The 23837-nt window shown below is 42.1% G+C and overlaps 1 protein-coding gene and 1 long non-coding RNA gene across 2 annotated transcripts in view; one reads left to right on the top strand and one right to left on the bottom strand.

Annotated features, from left to right (window-relative positions):
* LOC120230299 overlaps positions 1 to 639 on the top strand; it is a 5807-nt gene extending 5168 nt beyond the window's left edge. The window contains exon 4 of the long non-coding RNA XR_005527967.1: positions 561 to 639. This is a non-coding gene — a long non-coding RNA (uncharacterized LOC120230299). The remainder of the gene's footprint in view (positions 1 to 560) is intronic.
* Positions 1 to 23837, bottom strand: part of CHN2 (chimerin 2) — a 304122-nt gene that overhangs the window by 6094 nt on the left and 274191 nt on the right. Inside the window, exons 8-12 of the mRNA XM_039229860.1 lie at positions 12519 to 12603; positions 8153 to 8326; positions 4133 to 4210; positions 1470 to 1607; positions 281 to 386 (exon numbers count right to left, since the gene is read on the bottom strand). Coding sequence (XP_039085791.1) covers positions 281 to 386; positions 1470 to 1607; positions 4133 to 4210; positions 8153 to 8326; positions 12519 to 12603 — 581 coding nt within the window. The remainder of the gene's footprint in view (positions 1 to 280; positions 387 to 1469; positions 1608 to 4132; positions 4211 to 8152; positions 8327 to 12518; positions 12604 to 23837) is intronic.

Raw genomic sequence — 23837 nt, 5'->3', positions numbered from 1 at the left:
TAAAAAAAAAAAAAAAAAAAACCCTAAAAATAAAAACTTAAAAAAGTAAAAAAATAAATAAATTAATAAATAAATAAAGTGGATGGAGCCCCTCCCGGCACAGAGGGAGGGTTCGAGCAGTGACCAATGGGATTGGCCTAGGGAAGGCAGCATGGTTCGCTTCAAAGGAGTCTGTGTACTCAGTGGGGTTGGGGACAAAGTTTATGAACCCTTCCTGATGTGTTCACCATCCCAGGCAGATGGCGTTTGTGGATGACGTATCAAGGAGGTGTTGGCTTACTTCTTGAGGTGGATCATCAGGTATCGGAGGGTCTCATAGTGGGCAGGGGGCAGCAGCATCAGCAGTTCGTGGACAGCTTCCAGCCTCTCATCTGCATTGGAGATCTCTATAAGAGCACACATAAGGCGTTAGTGCGGCGCTGACACGTGAATCTTTTCAGAGAAGTAACAAGTTTGGTTGGTTCTGATTGCAGATGGAGGGGAAGTCACAGAAGTTCAGGCCATTGCAGGTAACCTTTCCCTTAAACTCATCAATTTGTTTGTGTCTTGCTTTATTCTAGAACGGCCTGGACATTGGGAACCACACATGTATCCAGTGTCCACTGGGTGGGCGTCAGGAGGCTGGACCGGGAAGGTGCACTTGTGTTCCCATCAGGCATCTTATGAGTATACTTACCTTTAAATATAGTTTTTATAAATAATTCCTCACGGTGTGCTTGATTTCTGTGTCATGCATTCTAGCACCTGAACCTCTCCTTCCTCAATCTGTTCCTGGGCAAAGTGCAGCACCACTGCCCATCCCCACCCCCCCCACTCCTCTCTCCTGACAGCAATCAGCCCACGTGCCAGACACTAAATGCGCAACTGTGGGCAGAAAGAAGACTGAGGATGATGGTGTTCTTTTCCTGGCCCTGTGAGCTCAGCTCTCTGAGCCCAGCTTTCCTGCTTTGTGAAATGGGATCATGAGGTTTGCCTCGTCGGGTAGATGAGACGCTTAAACTAGAGGATGTTAGCGAGAGGTCTTGATCTGGTGATCGGTGGGTAAAACGTGGGGCCTGACTTTAATCAATTAGCAATGGAGGGTCTGCTTAATGGATGAAAGCAGCTAACCTGTAGAGTCCTCACTGAAGAACATGTGACTTTTTACTCAGAAACATTCTTGCTTTCTGCAAAAGAGTGCACATTCTTGCACAGCCCTGACTGTGCCGGTTCCCAGGATAGAAGCGACGATGATGTGCAGAGAGAACTGCCTGGTGCCCAGTTTCTCCACTGAGGGGTTGGCTTGGTACCGGTTCCACTCAGCTAGCGAACTGTGCCTGGTTTTCTATGAATTCTGTCACTGTGCCCTCACTTGGCAAAGCAGGTGCTCATGCAGTAACTTAAACAGTCCTGAGTTTTAATTGTCTTGAGGGTAAAAGCTTTATACTTAACAATTTGGTATGAATAAAAGATTAGCTCTCAATACTTACTCGCTGCTTCGATAAATTTGGGGTAGGTGTCATAGGTGATAACAGGAATGGGTAAGTCTCTGAAGTACAGTTTAAGGGCTCCAGTGATGATGTTTATGTCTGGATAGATGTTGGCAGATATATCTGCTTTTTCACCATCTGAAAAATGATCAATGATCCAATGCCTAGTTAGGACCTATTTCGCCAAGTTAACGCACGGCCATAAAGAAAAAACACAGATCCAACATTGAATGCAACGCGCCCGTACAAGTCCAGCTGACTACTCTTGCTTCTAATAACACTGACGTGCAGGAAGGAACACAAAGACGTTCGGGAAGTGGTTTTGGGTCTGAGAGTAAGTGTAGCCAATAAGGTAGTGAAATTGACTGAAAGTCGTTCTTTGGACCCAGCCTCTGGTAATTTGCTAAATAGAAATGTAACATAGTAATTAATATTCCAGACACAAAAGTTCATAGTATAATAGCAATCTAATCTGACCTAATAATTTAAAAAATTGAGAAGCTTTTATATAGCTATGCCAATATTCTTTGGATTTGAAGATCACAGACACAACATAATAGTTGACTATCTTCAGTTTCAATTCTCTTTCAGGCTCATGACGTTTCTTTTATCTTGGCTCTTTCCTCTCTGTCCCTAGGACTTTAATCTGGGAACCCGTGACCCTCCTTCATGTATAGGTAATGGTGTATTCTAACCTTTTTTTTTTTTTCTTTTTGAGAGAGCATGTGAGCTGGGAAGGGGCAGAGAGAGAGGGGGAGAGAGAATCTTAAGCAGGATCTATGCCCAGCACAGAGCCCAACGCAGAGTTTTAGCTCACAATTGTGAGATCATGACCTGAGCCAAAATCAAGAGTCGGACACTCAACTGACCGAGCCACCCAGGTGCCCCTTTTACCATCACTCTGAAGACATGTTTTGACTTAAAGTTACAATCCTATCGAGACAATTAGCATTTTCTTTCACATAGAGAAAAGAACAAATGTCTCATCAAATTTGGTACGAGGATTAAAAAAAAAAAAACTGCCGATGTACAGAAAACAGTGAGCGTAGCAGATATGTCATCTGATCCCATTACTTACAGATTTAACAAATACCTATTGAGAATCTACCATGTACTAGGCACTGTTAAGCCCTGGTGAGTCAAAGACAAAAAAATCACGTATTCTCTTCTCGTAGCTCTAGTCAGAGTGGGAGTTAGGCATCCATCTCAACAGTTACAAGGAAGTGGGAAGCTTGCTAGGCTGGGAGGCATGTGAAAACATGGGGGTGGGGGGCACAGGAAGGGGCAGTCAGACTCTTAGGTCAGGTGGGGTGCTCAGGGAGGATTCATGGAAGAGGAAGCACTTGAACTGACACCTGATTAATAGGTAAGCGTTTGCCAGGCAGAGACGTGAACACATTCTAGATGGACAGAACAACGTGAGCCAAAGTACTTGTTCATGAAAATAGTAAGGTGCATTTCAGGATTGCAGGGGCATAAAGTACACAGGGAGGAGGAATGGGCCATGAGCCTGAATAGATGCAGTGGCCAGATCATCAGAGACCTCCTCTGCTGTTCTACAGAGAGAAGGTTCTCTCTAGGAGGCTAGGGGTTCCAGCCTTTGAGTGGCTTCACTACAATTATTTGGACTGTTCAGGAGAAATGTAGAATGAAAACACTAATTCCGAAAGAAATGTGCACCCCTGTGTAGACTGTAACATTGTTCACTAGACATAGAAGCAACCTAAGTGTCCACTGATGGATGAATAAAGAAGATGTGGTTTACGTATATAACAGAATAGTTTTCAGCCATAACAAAGAGTGAAATCTTGCCATTCGTGTGAACACAGATGGACCTTGAGGGAATTATGCCAAGTGAAATAAGACAGAGAAGGAAATACTGTATGATCTCTCTTATACACGGTATCTAATCTAAATCAAACCAAACCAAAACCAAGCTCATAGATACAGAGAACAGATTAGTGATTGCAGGAAATAAGCGGTGAGGGCTGGGAAAAATGGGTGAGCTGTTCGTTGTTTTTCTGTTTAAATAACTTGAATAAAAATTAATAAATATAGATTCTTGGGCTCACCTAGCTTTCTCAGGGACTCCCCAGGGCAGCCCCTGGTGATCCCTGCTTTTAACAAGCTCCCGAGTTCTCTGACCTAGAAGATAACGTGGCCTAGAGAACCTGTGTCACAGTTATAAACAACAAAAGTGGTTACTTCCTAAACTTCCACCAGCCTCCCCTGTTTCAGTGTTAGGCATACCCCCATCCATACGCTCTGTTCTTGGGAGTTCTGGGGGGAAAGAGAAGCGTCACTTAGATCCTCAGCTGGGGATGTACGAGGTGCCATGTGTATTGACTATAAATGTTGGGCAACCAAATCAAGAGTCATAACGGCACCAGATGCTGGCGGCCCATTCAAGAACTATTTTAAACACACAGAGTCACTTGTCCACAATTTTTAAGGAAACACTTCCCCCAGAAAGGGGAAGAACTACGTGATCTGTAAAAGCCATCATTCCGTGGCTTCTTGAGCAATAGCTCTCAGTAGCTATTGCTAATATAGCTATTGCTATTGCTAATGGGGAAACCCATTCCCACTATGAATAAAATGTGCTTCCGAAAGAAAGGGCGCCAAGCACGAGTCATTCGGCATTCAAGGAAGATAAAGCCCACCTCTGTCAAATGCCATTTTGACATCTTCAATGTGTTCGGCAAACCCGGAGACTCTGTAAAGGCCTTCTGACTTCAGTCCTGTGGGAGAAAAGAGATTTAGCTTCCTGAAATATCTACAGATGGCTTGAATTCTGTATATACATGGTGTGCTATAAATGAGAAAAATACAGTCAGTGCTCTTGTATGTCACACACTGTCACACTGAACAGAGCTGTCTCTGGGCCTGCCCATCTCAGTTCCCAGGCAACTCTGTCTTTATTTGCTTGGGCTGCAGTGGAGACCTCGGGGATCTGGTCGTCTTCCTGCCTGGCTTCACAAAGGGAGCTCCCATTTCAGATTCTCACCAACCTTGGCCTCCGGCTTCCTTTGTTCATCAGACGACTGGATGAGATTTCACTCCTTCAGGTGGCAGTCCATGCTCTCCCCAGCATCATCTTAACCCATGTGCCCTACTGCGTGCAGCACGGTGCTAGGTATATACACATACGCGGACACATGTGTCTGACATATATTATCTTGACTTTACCGAAACAATCTAAATTTTACAGCCTTTTTTGTCTCATCGTACATATGATCCTATGTTCAATGCTTAACTAAACATGATTGATTCATTCATTATTACTCCTTCAGATAAAGGATCGTACAAACAGATGTGGAAAAATAAAATTTGAGCGATGATTCTGGAAACCTGATTGCTGTATATTTGGGCTAAGAAGATGTGATTTCTACTCCTAGATCTTAGTGATTTGTTAAGATATGTCCTAAGGTCTCGCCAGGACCCCAGTGTATCCACAGGGATAGAGGGTCAGATCTCAGACCTTGCGCGTAAGAAACTAGCTGCTATCAAACTGTAGCTACAGCAAAAATAAGCGGAGAAAAAGCTTCTACAGCTGTTGCAGAATAGTGTGTCGAGCTCTTGATAACAGGAACTTTCGCTGTATAGAAGTATGTTCTTTCCTGTTTCTCACTTGGGAAATATCACGTATATGCTACCTGCCATATATAAGAGTCTGCATCAGAGACAACAAATGCATGGCGTGCATCCTGTTGTGCCTCCCCTCTGACCATCAGAGACCTTCTTCACGGACCTCAGCTGCATCTCCCACTGAGCCCCACTCAGTCTCGGAACGCATCTCAGTATGGTTGCCCAGGTTGCCATACTGATTAACTGGGTTGGTCCACAAGATGAGCGAGAACTGGCGGCATCCTGTTCTGGTTAGCGGTGCCTGTGAGCACGCCGCACCGTGGTTGTAACCTGCACGTGACACAGGCGAGGACACGGTGGCACTCAGGAGCCCAATGCAGTGAAGACTAACCCTGCCTGTTTGTTGATGGAAGAGACCATGGAGAAGGTCTTACTGAAGAGCTGTTTTTGAAGGAAGGCATGAAAGATAGACTGGAGTTTGCCAGGCTTCCAGCTCCCCTTGCAGGATCAGTTCTCCCCTTCCTCTGCTGTGGTGGAAACTTTCATTTTCAGAACAGCATCCATTGCCACGGCCATTACATTCCGGCTAATGTGAAGAAAGCACAAGTGCTGTGTACTGTGCCTGGGTGGCAGACTTGAAGGGAAAGAGCGTGCCTGCCTCTCTGCCCTTGGCTGGCACGCCGACGGGATGGTTGTGGCCACCTGAGACAAGGGCAGCTCTCGAGGACGACAGAGCACCAAGTTGCAGGGCCTGGGCTCCTGCCCTCCGGGAGCTGCTCACCTAGCCCTGGTCTGCTTCCAGTGTCGGGACTGTTACTGGAGAGGAACGGATTTCTGGCTTGTTGCATACACTGTTGTTTGGGGTCTCCATGACAGCACGGGAACACACGTGGGGAGTAAGGCAGCCAGACAGACACCTTTGAATGTGGAGTTAGGACAGGTGGTCATGTTAAGAAAAGGTAAAAGAAATAATGAAGGTTGAGTCCTATATGTTGGGCCCTGTTCTAGGTTATTTATATGGATCAGCTCATTTTAACCCTCACAACCACCGTATGAGAGGTGACTGATTCCATTCACTTGATGGGTGAGGAAACATTCAAATGGAGCAGGCAACCTGGCCAAGGTCACACCACAGTGAGTGTGAGACAGGGCTGGGAGTCTAACTCCATGTCCACGACCTTTTGGTTTGGGACATCATGCAGAAACAGATGGCCAAGAAAGAGCATTTGCAATACGGAATTTGCACTGGATGGACCATGAGATGAGACTTTGGCAGAGGCGGTAGCAAAGCTGCGGACGGGAGTCATGTGAATTTCTTCCAGCCTGTTCCCTGGTTCTGCTCACACGTGCAGGATGCTACTGCCTGAAGCTCCAATTCCTTCGCTGTGGCTTCCCTGGTGGACATTCCTAATCTGTGCATTACAGCTCTTGTACTAGGCATGCTTAGTGCGATGTTCCCCATGGACACATCAGACATTAGACATGGCGGTAACTTTGCTCGAGGCATTCGTTGCCTCTGATGAGGATCACTGTGGGATGAGACCAGCTTCTCCAGAGAAGCTGAGGTCCTGAGTCCAGGCTCTGGACAGGCTGATGCTCTGACCCCAACTTGCAGTGCCCTCTAAACGATAGGACCCAGGGATACTTTTCCCAGCTACTCATCCAGAGGCAGGGCATCCCCTTCTCGACTCTTACCTAGCTCAGCCCCTGCAGCAATACCTTCCCCAGATCCCAAAGCACCCACTGAATTCTGACATATACAGCAGTCAAAAGACAGAAGGCATTTCTTACAAGTTGTGATTAAATGAGCTAGTGTTAAGGTAACAGAATAGCTCTAGTTTTCATCCTATGTGAAAAAGGGAATAGTTTCCTCTATAAGGCTTGGGATAACAAACTATAATGTCCTCTCTTGTTTTGTTTTGGAAAGAGTGGGATAGTTGGCCAATGCATAAATATGTGTAGATTATATTAAGCCAGTTTGGATACAATAACAGGTCCCAACTACAGCAGAGTCCCTACATGGCAAAAATGGTTAAAGCCTCTGGCCTTTATTCCTGCTCTAATTATCCAAGTTACATCCAGCAATCCAAGTTCTGCCCAAACAGGCTTGATCCATCATATCACTGAAATTTTGATACTGCAGAGTAGCCCAACAAAGTACACATAAAGGAAAATGGGAGTCAGTCATACTATGAAAAACCTCTTCATTGAAATGTTTCTATCTGGGTTCTTGATTTTTCTTTACCTAGATCTTTTTAATATTTCATTTTCCTCTTTAAAACAAACAGAACCAATACTAGCAGTGAATTTCTATATGGTAGGACATGTATGTGTTGATCAATAGCTTTTTTACTTATTTAAAGGGATCATTTTTTTTTCTTTTTTAAAGGGATCACTTTTGAAGACTCCATTCAGACCTCACCTCTGCCATAAACCCTCTCTGGGCTGTCCTCAAATAGCATTGAAATGTTTTCTTCTGTGACTGCATGGTGTTTTGAATACACACACCTTCAATATTGATTTATTTACCCCTCTGATTCTTTTCTCTTTAACATTTATTTTTGAGAAAGAGAGAGAAACAGAGGGTGAGTGGAGGAGGGGCAAAGAGAGAGGGAGACACAGAATCTGAAGCAGGCTCCAGGCTCTGAGCTGTCAGCACAGAGCCCAGTGCAAGGCTCGAACTCACAAACTGTGAGATCATGACCTGAGCTGAAGTCAGAGTGAGCTGAAGTCCAACGCTTAAACTGACTGAGTCACCCGGAACCCCTACCCCTCTGATTATGCACACTACAGTATCCATTTCTGGAAGGTGAGAACTGTGACATTATATCAATGTGTAGCACCTAATAAATGCTTAGCAAACATGTTGAATGCATACATGCAAGGTTTAGGTACAAAACAGAAACTGATGTCACTGGTTGGAGCTAGCTTATTTCTGTGCGTGTGTGTGCACATGTATGTGTGTGTGTTGGGGCAGATCATTTCCCCAACATCAATAGTGGAGAGTCAATTTAACAGTTATAAGGAGGTTTCCTTGACAACACTATAAAGAAACAGTAAAAATAAGATCACATAATAAGGAGTTTTTTCCAAACCTCTTGCTTCAATCTCCCGTATGCATAAGTCCACCACCATGGGTCTCTGAGTGTTGTGAGCCTTTACAAGTGTTGTGAGGTCACAACAGTACACCTTCTTGATCCTCTTGAGATCAGGTTGACAGTCATTGGGAACATGCTTGGAACATTGTTTATGTACGTTCAATCCACAGTCTGTAAACAGAGAAGCCACATTAGCCTTGCCCGGCCCTTTTGTCAAAGCTCAGCACAAATTACATGTTACCAAAAACAAAAATGAAAACACCCAAGGGTTCGCTGTATCTTTCTGGAACATCCATCCCATTTGGGGGTGATGTTCTCCACACGTGAGTATGACTTATCTTTACTCACAAAACTCTTATAGAATTCCATTTTTCTCATCTAGCCTTTTCTGTTGTTGGGCCATAAGAATAGAACATTTCACTGAGATTGTTTAGTTCTGATGATTAGCTAGGTTTGCGCTTTCTTGTTTCTCTTTTGGGACTGGAACCTTTGGGTCCATCTGTGGACTTGTGGGTTTGGATTCCTAGAGCTCATCTTGGCTCGTAAAGGGCATGTAGGACTTATGCTAGGTTGTTTTCCTAAAGTTCCGGATGCTCCTTTTGTGGAAGACATGATTACTCTCTCTGTAGGAATCTCTGATCTTTGGTCTCTGGGACCCATGACCATTGGCATCTTCTTTCCCTTTCCTGGAGCACTGTCCATAGTTCCTAGTACCTTCCCCTTCTTGGGCAGTTTGGGTGGGCCATTTTTCTTTCTACTTGCCTTATTTAGACACCTGTGGGTAGAAATAATGTCTAACTAGATACCGGTGGGAGTACCTGGGAGTTTACAATTTAGAGCAATGCTACATAATGTGATAATTAGAGTAATTATCTCATATCAAGATCCGAAGCTGAAAAGGGACTTTTAAGTTCAATGAACACATTAAAAGCCTCGTTAGCAGCTGGTATCCACTGACAGAATTTCTCTAACAATGACAAGACACAATTCCCAGTCTATATTCTGGAAAATAAAAATTTAATGCTTAAGTTGTTCAAAGTTGATGTGCTGTCTAGTCAAAGCCCATATATGTCACACACACACACACACACACACATAATAAATATTATAATCAGCTGTTTAACAACAATAACAAAAAGCACTTAACCATACTAAGGATTTGAGAAAATCTGAACTTTGATAAAATCATCAAAAAACAATTTTTGGAAAGCATTACATGATCTTCATGTAATTTTTAGAGTTCTGTCTATATTCCTTCCAAAGGAAAAACAAAAACAGTTCTTAATCATCTTAGCTTTATCAACATGAGAAATTCAACAAAGCCCAAGTAAACTTCAATAATATTTTGATAGATCTACTTAGTGGATATAAATCTGAGCAAACAGAACCAAAGAGAATTGGTTTATTTTCTTGTTTGGATCCTTTTTTTTTTATATATATAAAATAAGGATGATCATAGCACCTACTCCTAGGATTATCATAAGGATCAACTCAATTCATCTGTGTATATACTCTGAAGTGTGGTGCACACTACATGTGAATGAAATAAAAGAAATGGCAAACATGTGATAGAAAACATAAGGCTGCCTGACCAGATATTATTTCACTAGTAAGTTTTACGGTGTTCTTATAAATTTCATTCAGAACAATGCCCAAACGTTGAGATAACATATATGTAACATAAATTCACCATTTAACCATTTCTAAGTGTACAATTCAGTGCATTAAGTACCTTCACATTGTATGCAACTGTCACTACTACCCATCTCTAGAACTTCCATCTTCCCAAATTGAAACTCTGTATTCATGAAACACGAACTCCCAGACCCACCTCCACCTGGCCCCTGGCAACCACATTCTACTTTGTTTCTATGAATTTGACTATTTTCTTTTTTTAATTTATTTTGGGGGGCGGGAGGTGTTGGAGAGAGACAGAGGGCAGGAGGGGGGGAGGGAGGGAGAGGGGGAGAGGGAGAGAGGGAGAGAGGGAGAGAGGGAGGGAGAGGGAGAGAGGGAGGGAGGGGGGGAGAGGGGGGAGGGGGGGAGAGAGAGAGAGAGAGGGAGGGAGGGAGGGAGGGAGGGAGGGAGGGAGAGAGAGAATCCCAAAAGACTCTGCTCTGTTAGCATGATATCTGACGAGGGGCTCAATCCCATAAACTGTGAGATCATGACCTGAGCTGAAACCACAATCAGATCTTAACTGACTGAGCCACTGAGGTGTCCCTGAATTTGACTACTTTTGATACCCCATATAAGTGGAATCCTTAGCATTTGTCCTTTTGTGACTGGCTTCTTTCACTTAGCATGATGCCCTTAAGGTTTATTAATATGACAGGATAGGACAGGATTTCCTTCCTTTTTAAGCCTGACTATGATCTCACTGTATTGATACACCACATTTGGTTTATCTATTGATGGATGTTTGGGTTGCTTCTCCCTTTTGGCTGTTGTAAATAATGCTATTATAAAAAGAGGTGTCCAAATATCTGTTTGAGTGCCTGCTTTCAGTTCTTTGGGGTATAGACCCAGAAGGGGAATTGCTGGATTACATGATAATCCTATTTTTAATTTCCTTACAAATTTCATTTTAAGATCTGAAGCAACAGTGTGTTTCTGTAGAGTGAAACACAGATTTTATTAAAAGCAAGATGCTTCGTAACATATAAAAATATTCAGTATTTGCAAACGACTACAAGTCCAGATGCTATAAATAAAGTATAGTTCATTTAAAAAGCATTTAAAACATGTAAAATACAGAGCGTTGAGAGGCAGTGATGTCTATTCCTAACCTTTAATGAGCAGTTTTGAGTTTTCCTGCTGTTCAAGAGGAAATATGAGGCCAAGCAGTGGCCATTGGAGAGTATTAACATTTTAACCTCAGAATATGTTTTATAAAAAAAAAAAAAGAAGAAGAAGAAGAAAGAAACCCTTTTATCCCAGAGAAAGTTGCTATTCCCAGCTAATCCAAATTCCAGAGTTTTCTTCTTCTAATATTGACTTTGGACTGATTTGCTGCTCAAATGGGTAATACCGGCAATTAGGATATTTCTGGTAGGTATAATCCGGACAGCCCGAACTGATGACCACTGAGTAATTCAGATCGTCTACCACTTTGCTCAGTGGTTGAGCCGTGAGATGCTCTGTAACTCCCGGTGAGTGTTAAGTGGGGGTATCCGGAACATTCCTGGAGAGGCTGCCTCTGAGCCCGTTTGCTGTTTGTCTCCTGGATCTCCGATGGGGGCAGGTAGCATCAAACCACACACACAAACACTACTTGAACCATCCAGGTATGACTACCAGTGACTGCTGTATCTAAACAATAGAAGCTAAGGTGGACCTTTCTAAGCAAAGGAAGGATTTCAGGTCCCACAATCCTGTGAACCAAAATGGGCAGGATGGCAAAGTACTGTGTCATTAGCTTACTTTACTTTAAATGCTCCATAAGAATTATTTTTAAAATGCCCTAGCAGGGAAGAAGTGAGACATGGTGTTGGCGGAAACCCAATCAGAACACCTCAGGAGGCTATTCTTGCTCCTGGTGGAACGGCTTACCAGAAAAAAACGTGGGGAGCGGAATTAGGAAGCCCACTTACACATTAAGTTGGCAATGCCTGGCTCTTGCGTTAGCTGTTTGTAGTAAGACGTGTCCTATGCTAGGTACGCGTCAGCACTGGGTGTGTGTGTCCAGTTCTAGGTGGAAAAACTATGAGGGTTTCAAAGTGCTTTGAAAATACGTGCTATCCAATCAGGTCTTTAGCTGCACTGCTCATCTGATAGCAGAAAAATACTGAGCATGAGTTCTGGAGCTGAATCCATTTTCCACCACTTACTACATGGCTGAGAGCAATTAATGACTACCCCTAAGCCTCAGTTTCTTCATTTATTCAATAGGGAGAATAATTGCCACTCTGTAGGGTCTTTTGATGAGGCTAAATGCCATGATAAGCAAAAGTGCTTAGCACAATGCCTGGTGTGTGGTAAATGTTCACCAGTCTATGTTTATGCCCTGCCTTTGGTAGTAAAGTGGGGATGGGAAGGACATATAGTTTTTCTTTCTTGCAATTCCATTGGAATCGGACTACTTAAGGACTACTGCCTATTTTGGATGGCAGGTAGGTGCATAAGAAAATGTACTTGCTTGGATTTTTTTTTCTTTTCTTACATAAACATGAGATATTCCTTCTCATTCCAGCAGACACCTAAAAGAGTCTCTCTGTTAAGCAGAGAGATGCCTTAAACCTTCCAGAAAGCTAGATTTTGGAGCTAATCTGGGTCTATTTCCCAACTCTGGAGAAACGACTGCCAGCTCAACATTATGGTGCTTAATGTAAATGGAAAAGGATGCAGGAAGTTCCGTGTCTACCTGAGCACCGAACCCCTTGGGCGATGAGCCCCCACATGAAGTTGGCACAGTATTCACACCAGTGTGGGCCTCGGAACGTGTGGACCTGTGATCCAAAAAGAAGAAAAATGTGAGAACATTCATTTAGTTGAAGGCAGGTGGCCTCAGACATGAAATACATAACTGATGTCAAGAAACAGAGACCTCAGTGGGAGTGAATATCCCTCCCTGGGCCTTTTCTTTCCAGTGAGGTGGGGTTACAAACAGACCAGAGAAAATAAAGATATGCTTTGATCTTTGAAAATCCTCCCCGGCCCACCGTGCCCTAGGCCAGAGTTACAAAGGAATGTGGAGCGACAGTAAGATTATAGGGCCGTGCCATCAGCTAAGGAATGAGATGCTCACCACCCCAAACAAGGCACCATGTAGACAAACCCAAGATAGCCTGGGCCAGTCACTATAACCTGCATTTAGCTCAGCAAGTTCTGGAAGGCAGAACTCAATTACTGTGTCCTTTTGACCAAAGTTGCTCCATGTGGAGAATATCCAGGCAGGTATAAATAAGACATGATTATGGGAAAATTAAAAGCTTCTAAGTCTTTGAGCCACTTCCCCCTCAAAAGAAAAACAAAACAAAACAAAACACACACAAAAACCCAAAAACCAAGACCAGGCATTAAAAAGAAGAGTTGGCTGAAAATGAAGGCTACCAATAGGGTCTATAGAATTGCCTTCCTCAGAGACAGGGTCTGGATTCAGCACGCCCGGGTGTGGCCAACGCGTGTGTAAACTGAAAGTCCTTTCTGATTGGCCAAGGCCCAAGTCTCATTGGTTAATGCCCCACACCATTAAATATTTTGAATATCATGAATATGATGGTTTTATCTTTAGTTATTCAGGTACAGGTCCTCTTGTGACTAGACCATGTGGTAAGGCATGATTTAAAAAACAAAACAAAACAAAACACATTCTCTAATACCAGTGAGCTTCAAGACACAGAACCAGGAGATTCCTTGAAAGCAGACGTGGCCATGGTAGGCCAAACTCCATAAGAGGAGGTCTACTTGGAGACATACAAACCTACTTTTACAAATTAAAATATTATGAGACATTACTAAGGGTTTTGAAAGTTTTAAGCCTCATCAACAAATAAAAGAAATGCAGACAATATTATTTCTTTAGCAGACTGGGAGGCCAGTATACTACTTTTACTGAACACAAAAAGATACGAGGATGACAACTATGATACCATTTGGGAAGATGATCATCGGAGCAACAGTTTTATTTTTTTTAATTAATTTTTTTAACGTTTTAGTTATTTTTGAGAGGCAGAGAATGAGCAGGGGAGGGACACAGAGAGAGGGAGACAGAATCTGATGAGATTGGGTGCATTCAGGGTGGTATGGCCATAGACTGGGAGACATAGAATCTGAAATAGGCTCCAGGCTTGGAGCTGTCAGCACAGAGCCCAACCCGGGGCTCGAACCCACAAACTGCAAGATCATGACCTGAGTCGAAGTTGGCCGCTTAATCAATAGAAGCACCCAGGCGCCCCTAAGGCTCTACTTAAAAAAAAGAAGAAGAAAAAAAGAGAGAGAGAGAGAGAGAGAAAGAAACATCAGGGGCGCCAGGATGACTTGAACAGGAGAGTGTGCAACTTTTTTTTACTATTAAAAAAAATTTATTTTAATTTTGAGAGAGAGAGAAAGCACAAGCAGGGGAGGGGCAGAGAGAAAGAGAGAGACAGAGACAGGATCAGAAACAGGGTCCAGGTTCCAAGCTGTCAGCACGGAGCCCGATGCGGGGTTTGAACTCACAAACTGTGAGATCATGACCTGAGCTGAAGTCGGCACTTAACCAACTAAGCCACCCAGGCGCCCCAGAACATACAACTTTTGGTCTCAGAGTCATGAGTTTGAGCCCCACGTTGCATGTAGGGTTTATTTAAAATTAAAATAAAATATAATTTTAAAAACATCATTTTGAGATCTTTATTGATTTATATATGCCAGTAACTGGATATACATAAAGTGGGAAACAGAACAGACCTAGTTCCTGTCTTCCAGAACTCACAGACTTGTAGAGAGAGTGCACCAGTTAAAGAAAACAAAAAACAATTTATGACCATGTCTTCTAAGCAATGAAGCTAAGTTACAGTAGTCTTTGTTGTTATTTTAAAAAAATTTTTAATGTTTTTATTTATTTCTGAGAGAGAGAGAGAGAGAGAGAGAGAGAGAGAGAGAGAGAAAGACAGCGTGAGGAGGGGAAGGTCAGAGAGAGAGGGAGATACAGAATCTGAAGCAGGGTCCAGGCTCTGAGCTGTCAGCACAGAGCCCGACGTGGGGCTGGAACCCACGCACCATGGGATCATGACCTGAGCCAAAGTTGGACACTTAACTGACTGAGCCACCCAGTCGCCCCTATAGTAGTCTTTTGGTATTTCAGTTTATCACATGCAAACTGCCCAGTATAGTATTTCTGCTTTGAAAAACAATGGGAAAAAAAACACCTCTCAGAATTGTTTTTAGTAAAAATGGGTAACTGTGCTGTCAGGAAAGGACATTCAGCTATGACAAAGCCTCCTTGCAGGAATGCTGAGAATCTATCCCAGGGAGCGCTTTCACCCTCACAAAGCCAAGATGCCAGAGTTCATTCAGAGGCTCGCTTGGACTCAACGTGGTACTAAAAGAATCCCTCAGTAAGGGCTTCTGTTGGTATTTGAGCATTTTCCCTAAGTTTAGCAATCCAACAATTCTTCATATTTTACCAGAAAGACTAAAGGGATGGTGTGGTTAATAATGGTAACAAAGTTAGTTGACTGTTCATATACTGTTGAAATTCCAAGGTCCATAAGATAAAATGTGTGGAAAGGGCTATAAAAGAAAACAGAAGGTTGTTACTAGAGAGACTTAAGAGAGTCCCCAGTGTTATCCACAGTGGTCAGGAAGGCTTCTCTTGAAAGGTGACCTCGCTCAGTTTGAAGAAGGGAGAAGAGCCAGTCTGGTGGCAGCAGGGTTGGAGAACATTCCAGGCAGAAGGAAGCTAGGAGGCCCTGTAAGCAAAAGAGTTTGCTATGACTGAGACCTCAAGGCCAGGGTGGCCAGAACACCAGAGTCAGGGGTGAGAACTAGGATGAGGCTGAAGGTAGGAAAGGGCCTCGAAGGTTTTATTAAGGAGTATACAATTTCTTTTAATCTAGGTCCAATATGAAGCTCTTAAAGGACTGTAAGTGGGAAGAGGATTAAAAAAAAAAAAAAAAGATATTCTGACCACCATGTTGAAAATGGATGGGAGAATTTTGAAAGAGATTGAGAAACCAGTAGTAGTTTCTAGTTGAGAAATGATGGAGGTCCAAGATCAGGGTGCTGGAGGTGGAGTTGGGAAGTGGAGGGATTTTGAGGTATATTTTAAAGACAAAATTCGTAAGACTTTATATGTTGACTGTGGCTCTTGGAGAAAAAGAGGGACGGAGAATGACTCTTAGAGTCTAGCTTTAGAAACCAAGTGGATGGTGATGACATTTGCTGAGACAAGGAAGATACTCTTTTGGGGAGAAATTCAAGAATTCAGCTCTGGACAGTTTAAGTTTAAAGGTGCTGAGAGCAGGAATTCCCATAGAATTCAATAGCTCAGAGAAGTAAGGGATGGAGGCATACATTTGGCCATTCTGACAAATAAATGGTAACTGACATTGTGTAGATGGACAAAAACTATTAGGGATAGAGAGTAGAAAATGAAGAAAGTAAGAGTTCAACCCAAGGTCTCTGTGTGCTCCAAGACTTAGAACCAAGAGAGTCCAGGGCTTCAGAAGCCAAAAGGTGACCAGTATTTGGGGGAAGGAGTGGTCAACCACATTCAATGCTAGGAAGAGATCCAGTTAGATGAGGACTGAACACTGAAGTTCAGGCACACGAAGTTATTGGTAACCTTGGCAAGAGCAGTCTCTTGGCATCGGTGAGGGCAAAAGTCATACTCAAGTGACATGAAGAATAAATGGGAGGTGTGGAAGTGGAGGAATGCGTAGGCAAATTTGTCAAGAAATTTGGCTACGATGTTCAGCAGAGCAATGAAATAGCTCCAGGGAGATATGAGGTCAAAGAGAATTTTTTTTCTTCATAAAAAAATGAGAGACATTAGGGCATGTTCCCTTGCTGATGGGATTGATGCAATAGGCATAAGAGGCTGGAAATGGAGAGCAGAGGGAAGTGAAGAACAGATGATCTTGAAAAACTGAGAGATGGGGTGTAGGTCATACATGGAAGCAATATTCAAAAAGAGCAACAGTTGAGATCTTTCTAGAATTAGTAAAAGCACAACACCTTTGGATTCGGAAAAGCTAATTGAATCTCAAGCACGGTAAGTTAAAAAGGTATGCTAACCTATATAGACTCTAAAGAAACTGCAGAATACCAAAGGACAAGCAAACTCCTACAAAACAAAACAAAACAAAACCTACCCCGGTTATTTTTGCCAAAGGACAGCAATTATGATGAAAACAGTTCTGTTCAGCAAAAAGATGCTAGTAGATTATGGAACAATTTCATCAAAGAGCTCAGAGAAAATGACTGCCAACCTAACTAACTTCTGTACTCCAGAGTGAGGATGAAATAAAAATATTTTCTAGACAAATGCCAAGAGTGTTCACTCACAGATCCTTACTCAGAGAAATACTATGGGGGATACAGGTCTACAGGAAGCATACTGAGCCTAGTGGCAAGAACAGGATTCAAGAAGCCACGGTGAGCAAGAAATTGGCACGAGGGGTCGATCTAATCAAGCTCTGTCTGCATATAACAATAACAAGATGACTAATTTCAGGGAACTTAAAAACAATGTGAAAAAATGGCTTGGAAGATTGGAGGGGCTTTGAAAAGTCAAAACATTCTGTGGTCCTCATCGTTTGGGGTATGTAAGTAGAGCTACTCATTAACTGAGGAAGATTTTAAGTTAATTACACATGTATTAGAATTTGGAGTATACACAAAAAGGGTGGGATGGAATCTAGAAAATGCACAAGGGAAAAAGAAATAAAGATTTGATCAAGCCAATGAAAAGGAAGAAAGAAGAAAACAGCAATAAAAAAGTACAGTGAAGGGAGGGGGTGAAAAATCCTTATTTATCTCTAATCGGAATACATATCGGTGGCTCTCACATCAAATAAAAGACAGAAATTTGCAGATATTGAAAAAAACCTTTGCAAGAAGCGCACTCAAAACATAATGTAGTGGAAATGTTCAAAGTCAAGGGATAGAAAAAACATGCCTGGAAAATGCTAGCCAACAGAAACCCCAAATAAATGTCCTGATATAAAATGTACACTTTCTTTATTAGTGATAAAGATGGTTATTATATAATGATTAGGGATTTAATTTTACCCTAAAGATAAACTAATCCTGAGCTGTTATGCACATGACAACATGGTCTCAAAAAATATAAAGTAAAAGTGGAAAGAGTTACAAGGAGAGGCTGACAAATCCATAATCAATGATTTTTAACATCTATCTATCTATAGAAATTAATAGATCAAATAGGTAAAGTTAACATACTGGCTACAAAAGGGACCTCATATCCAACAATTTATAGGATATGTACTGTTTAAAAAAAAAAAACGCAAGAAATATTTACACAAACTGACCACAAAGCAACCACAGGAAAGAGCTGATATGATCGAGACCATATTCTGAATATAATTCAATAAGATGAAAGATCAATAATAGATACCAAACCCCAGTATATTTGGAAATTTAAAATAGTTCTAAAAATCAGCAAAGAAAAATCTTAATAGAAATTACAAAATATTTGGAATTGAAAGACAAAGAAAACACTCCTTGCGGGGTAGAGAAGCTTCCAATGCATGTATTAAAAAATATAGGTTGAAACTTTTTTTAAAGGTTTAACATTAGTAAGCTAAGCATACTATTTAGGGATCTAGAAAAATAATGAAGTAAAACAAAAAATAATAAAGATTATTGTGGAATATGATAGAAAGAAAAAATAAAAAAAGAATATAAAAACCTCAAAGCTGATTTTATTTTTAATTTTTTTGAATGTTTATTCATCTTTGAGAGAGAGAGAGAGAGAGAGAGAGAGAGAGAGAGCAGGAGCAGGAAGGGGCAGAGAGAGAGAGGGAGACACAGAATCCGAAGCAGGCTCCAGGCTCTGAGCTGTCAGCACAGAGCCCAACACAGTGCTCGAACCCACTAACTGTGAGATCATGACCTAAGCTGAAGTCACCCAGTTGCCCTTCAAAGGTGATTTTAAAAGAGATATAGAAGATAGGCAAACTTTGGGCAAGATAACAAAGAAGAAAAACACAAGTGATAAAGAGAAATAAATGCAAATGCAGTAAAGATATAAAATATAAATCTTGAGTGTACTAGCTTTATATGAACAAAATTAAAAGTTTTGTGACATGGATAATTTTCTTTCTTGACATGGATACTTCTTTTTAAAAGTTGATTTATTTTTGAGAGAGAGACACAGAATGTGGGGGGGAAGGGGCAGAGAGAGGGAGACAGAATCTGAAGCAGGCTCCAGGCTCTGAGCTGTCAGCACAGAGCCCTATGCGGAGCTCAAACTCATAAACTGTGAGATCATAACCTGAGCCGAAGTCAGAGGCTTAGCCGACTGAGCCACCCAGGCACTCCTGACATGGATAAGTTTCTTCAAGAGTGTAAATTATCAAAAATTATCCCAAATAATATGGAAAAACCTAAATTTAATTATACCCATCAAATAACTGAATCTGTAGTACAGTATCCATCCTCAAATAGTTAATGAACCCAAATGACTTTCTTACTTTTTTTTTTAAAAAATTTTTTATGTTTTATTTATTTCTGAGAGAGAGAGACAGACAGCATGAACAGAGGAGGGTCAGAGAGAAAAGGAGACACAGAATCCGAAATAGGCTCCAGGCTCTGAGCTAGCTATCAGCACAGAGCCCAATGCGGGGCTCGAACCCATGAACCATGAGATCATGACCTGAGCCGAAGTTGGACACCCAACTGACTGAGCTACCCAGGCACCCCGATTTTCTTAAGTTTTATCAAATATTTAATACATCATCTCTAACTAATATAGACTATTCCAGATTGGAGGAGGTAAAAAGAAGAAGAAAAGGTCCAGAATTCACTTTATGAGCTAATATAATCTTGACTCAAAAAGTATACAAGAACATGAAAGTAAGATTATAAGTCAATTTCAATTATGGCCACAAATGTCAAAATCTTAAAAAAAATCTTACTGAATGTGGCATTATATTAAAAAAAAAAGTCATACCAAGGGGGGGTTATTTCCAGGATTTAAAGTAGATAACACATCACTAGAATTCACCACAATGACAAGAGAGAGAAACCTCATAGTCATTTCAAAAATTAGAACACAACCATCAATAAAATTCAACGTCCATTCATTACAACAGCACTTAGCATACTAGGAATAGAGGGAACTCTCCTAAAAATAGTTGATTAAAGGTATCTCTGACACACACGTGATGGCTATCATATTTAAAGATGAAATATTAGAATAACTTCCTCAAAGTCGGCAAAAAGATAAGGCTGTCCATGCTTCTTTTGAGCATGATCCACAGAATTTAGCCAGCATAATAAAGTAAGGCAAAGAAATATATACTTGAAAGAAAAAAACAGGCCATCAAGTTTCTTTAATATAAGAGCAATATAAAGAAATCAGAAGCATACTATACATAAATAACTCATTTTATTGAAAAATGAAATTAAAGACTCCATTTACAACACAATCTAAAATAATTAGAAAATAACTAAAGGCATTAACGACATAAATAAGAAGAGAGATATTCTCTATTCTTGCATAGCAATGCTCAATGCTATAAATATGTAAATTATCCTCCCCAAATCTATAAATCCAATATTAATTTCAGTCAAAATTTCCATGGTACTTTTCACAAAACCTGATAAGAAGGCTCTAAAACTCCTATGGAAGAAAAAAGCCAAAAAGACTAACCATGATAATTTTGTCTTTGCTTTTATTTTTTTTTAATGTGTTATCTTTGAGAGAAAAAGAGCGAGAGTGGGGGAGGGTCAGAGTGGGGGGAAGACACAGAATCCGAAGCAGGCTCCAGGTGCTAAGCTGACAGCACAGAGCCCTAGGCTGAAGTCAGATGCTTAACCGACTGAGCCACCCAGGCGCCCCGAGCCACAATAATTTTGAATAAGTTAAAGAATGTAGGAAAATACATCTGACCATATATCAAGACATCTATAGTAACAAAAAAGGAAAACACTGAAGGATGGACAGACAGACCAGCAGTACAGAGCAGAAAGGTCAGACACTGAATCACATATCTCTGGAGAACTGGTGTATCTTGGAAGTGGCTTTACAAATTAGTGGGAGAAGGAGGTCAGAGGGATGCGTCATTTCCTATGTCTTCTACCTATCCACCCACTCATTATTCACGCGTCTATTTCATACTTACGTGTCGACTGCCTACTTTGAAGCTGGCGCCGTACTAGTCTTTGGATTTACAGAGTCAGATGGCTCAGAGGAGCATAGCCCTCCCTGCACTCAAGGGTCTCATTTATAAGAATAAACAGGCAACATAAATACTGGTCCTACGGCAGGATAACAGAAATTACAATAAACTCTTGCTGAGAAGTCTGGGGAAAATGATATTTGAGTTCTGAAGGATGGATAAGAGTTCACCAGACTAGGAGGGATGGAATCTGGTGGGGACGTAGTGCGGACTGGGGTGGCGGGCATCTTAGGGAGGACATTCCAAGAAGAGGAAACAACATGGCCAAAGGCCAGCCGGGGGGGGGGGGGGGCATGAAAGGTCATGCAAAAAAGGAGTGACACTTTTTTTTCTGAAACATCAGCTCCAGTGGATAAGAAGTTGCATGGGAAATATTTCCACACCTTGGGGTAAAAATGAAAACACAATGTTTAAAAAAGGAAAGAAAGAAAAGAGTGTATTTAGTAATTAGGAGACTAGCTCTAATGCTTACTTTACAGAGGCAAAATAGAAACCAGCCTAATGAATGCTTCAGGAAAATACAGGCTGTATCAGTATTTTCAAAAATTTCGCTTTTTACCCCTATTTTTAAAAAATGGTGCGTATCAAAACTGCATTTAATGCTTATGAGCCTTGGCCATATTTACCAACATGCTTTCCCATCAGTACATCCCCACTGCCTTCGATCTCATTTCCCCAGCCAAACAAATGCAGACAGATGTTTTTTGAAGAGCAAATAACTTCTGTGTCCCCACAAGTACACATTCCCGCGGAAATAAGACAAAATGGGGACAGAGGGGAATGTAAAGTTAGTTAAACATTATTTTAGGCCCACTGCCTAATTTCCTCTTTGTGATGGGCCACTGTTTATTTTCATGGCTGATATATTGTTCAATTTTCTTTGGGGTCCGCAAGGGCAATCTCTAAACAGCAGGCTATATGGAACGCTGAGGTCACTCTCGGAACGCATTTTATTTAGGGTTGAGTTATGATGGCTACTCTCCCAACGAAGTACCCCGTATCTTGAAAAATCACTAATCAGCTTTTTCCATTCTGTGAAGTTTATTGATTTTCAAGAATATCTTTTCAGAAAAAAGAACATTTTGCCAGCTTTAAGGCAGTAACTAAAATACCCTAGACAGGAAGAAAATACCCCAGACAGGAAGAATGTCTGTCCAAGACCATTATACGGGGCATGGTCTGCCTGGAATTCCAAAACCACACCAAACAGAAAAAGATGATATTACGGGAGATAAGGTATGTTTGACACATGGCCCAGGAATGGCCACTTAGTGCAAACAAGAGCCAGATTTGTCAAGAAAAATCTCAGGCGTTCGGTGAGTACCCCTGACTTGACTCTAAATGGGCAGGATGTTGTTTGTCTCACAGCTGCTGAATCTGGAAGGCTGTATTCCCTCGAGATTTCATAACTAGTATGTTTTGATGGGTCAGCGCAGCCCCCATCCAAGTGTGTAATCAGCTCAGACCAGGTTCGAGACTGTAAGACACGGAAAGTGTATCTGGGATGTGCTACAGTCGAGAAAGTTTGCTTCTCCGTGTCCATCGGCGTACGTCAAGATTTCTGAACCTTGGCACTAGGGACATTTTGGGCTGGAAAAATCGTCACCGTACACTGTTTAGAGGCATCCCTGGCCTCTACCCGCTAGATGCTAGTAGCATCCCTCAGCCGGAACAGCCACAAATGTCCCAGACTTTGCGAAATGTGCCCACAGGGCAAAATAACCTTGATAGGGACTCGCTGGCTGTTTTATTGTTTGTATTAAAAATGAGAACTTAAGGGGGCGCCTGGGTAGCTCAGTCGGTTAAGCATCTGACCTTGGCTCAGGTCATGATTTCCTGGTTGGCGAGCTCTGTGCTCTGTGCATTGGGCTCTGTGCTGACAGCTGGGAGCCTGGAGCCTGCTTTGGATTGTGTGTCTCCCTCTCTCTCTCTCTTTCCCTCCCCCACTCATACTCTGTCTCTCTCTCTCTCTCTCTCTCTCAAAAAAACATTAAACATTTTTTTTTAAATGAGAACTTTATCTTTTACTTTGATTTTAAAAGGGCTCTTTGGGTCAAAGGCAGCTTTGTCTTAGCATAGAAGAGGGGACTTCTGGTTACAGGTCACTGGGTTTTGGGGGTCATGTAGTCTAGCTTCTGCCCAGAGTCACCCCAAGGGCTTGTCCATAGTCACCTGGAGGGTCAGCTGCCCTTGGCCTCCAGGGCTCAGCCAAGGGTTCTTCCTGTCATCTACTGCTTTTTTCGTAATCATGTGACATTGAACTCATGAGAAATTAGGTTAAACTTTGGACCTTCCCCTCTTGCAAGATCAGATGAAATACTGACCTTGAAGTGAACCTTTTCAGATGTAAGAGAAACAGCCGAGGGGAACCGCTCGGTCTGTGACGGGAGACTGGGTTTCCCAGAGAAGCCTGCTCTGTAGATGTTGCCAGAGAGCCGGGTGTGTCAACTGGGGCATCACTCACCCCCAGTCTGTCTATTCAGTAGCTGTTCTCGTAGCTTTAAAAAAAGGATTTAGTTTCCATAACACTGATTGCCACGAAGTGTTTCGGGTATCTCCCCCCTGCACAAAGTGACATATTCTTGTGCTGACTTCCTCTCAGGTTTACCAGGTATCAGCACCAATATTCTTGTGACAATTCCCTGCCCTCCAAGCCTCTAGTTCTCCTCCACGGTCTAGTGCGTGTTTTCTCAACCCCAGCCCTGCTGATGTTGGGGCCAGATAACTCTTTGTGGTCAGGACCTGTAGGATGTGCTGGGCATTGGAGGATGTTTAGAAGAATCTCTGGCCTCTGCTAGCTACCCCGTGAGCACATCCCAGTTAGAAGGTTC

The sequence above is a fragment of the Hyaena hyaena genome, unplaced genomic scaffold, assembly GCF_003009895.1.
Source record: "Hyaena hyaena isolate Hyena2069 unplaced genomic scaffold, ASM300989v1 scaffold_40, whole genome shotgun sequence".
In the NCBI taxonomy this organism is placed as follows: domain Eukaryota; kingdom Metazoa; phylum Chordata; class Mammalia; order Carnivora; family Hyaenidae; genus Hyaena; species Hyaena hyaena.
The sequence above is the reverse complement of the archived record's forward strand: the minus strand, read 5'-3'. Positions and strand labels throughout refer to the sequence as shown.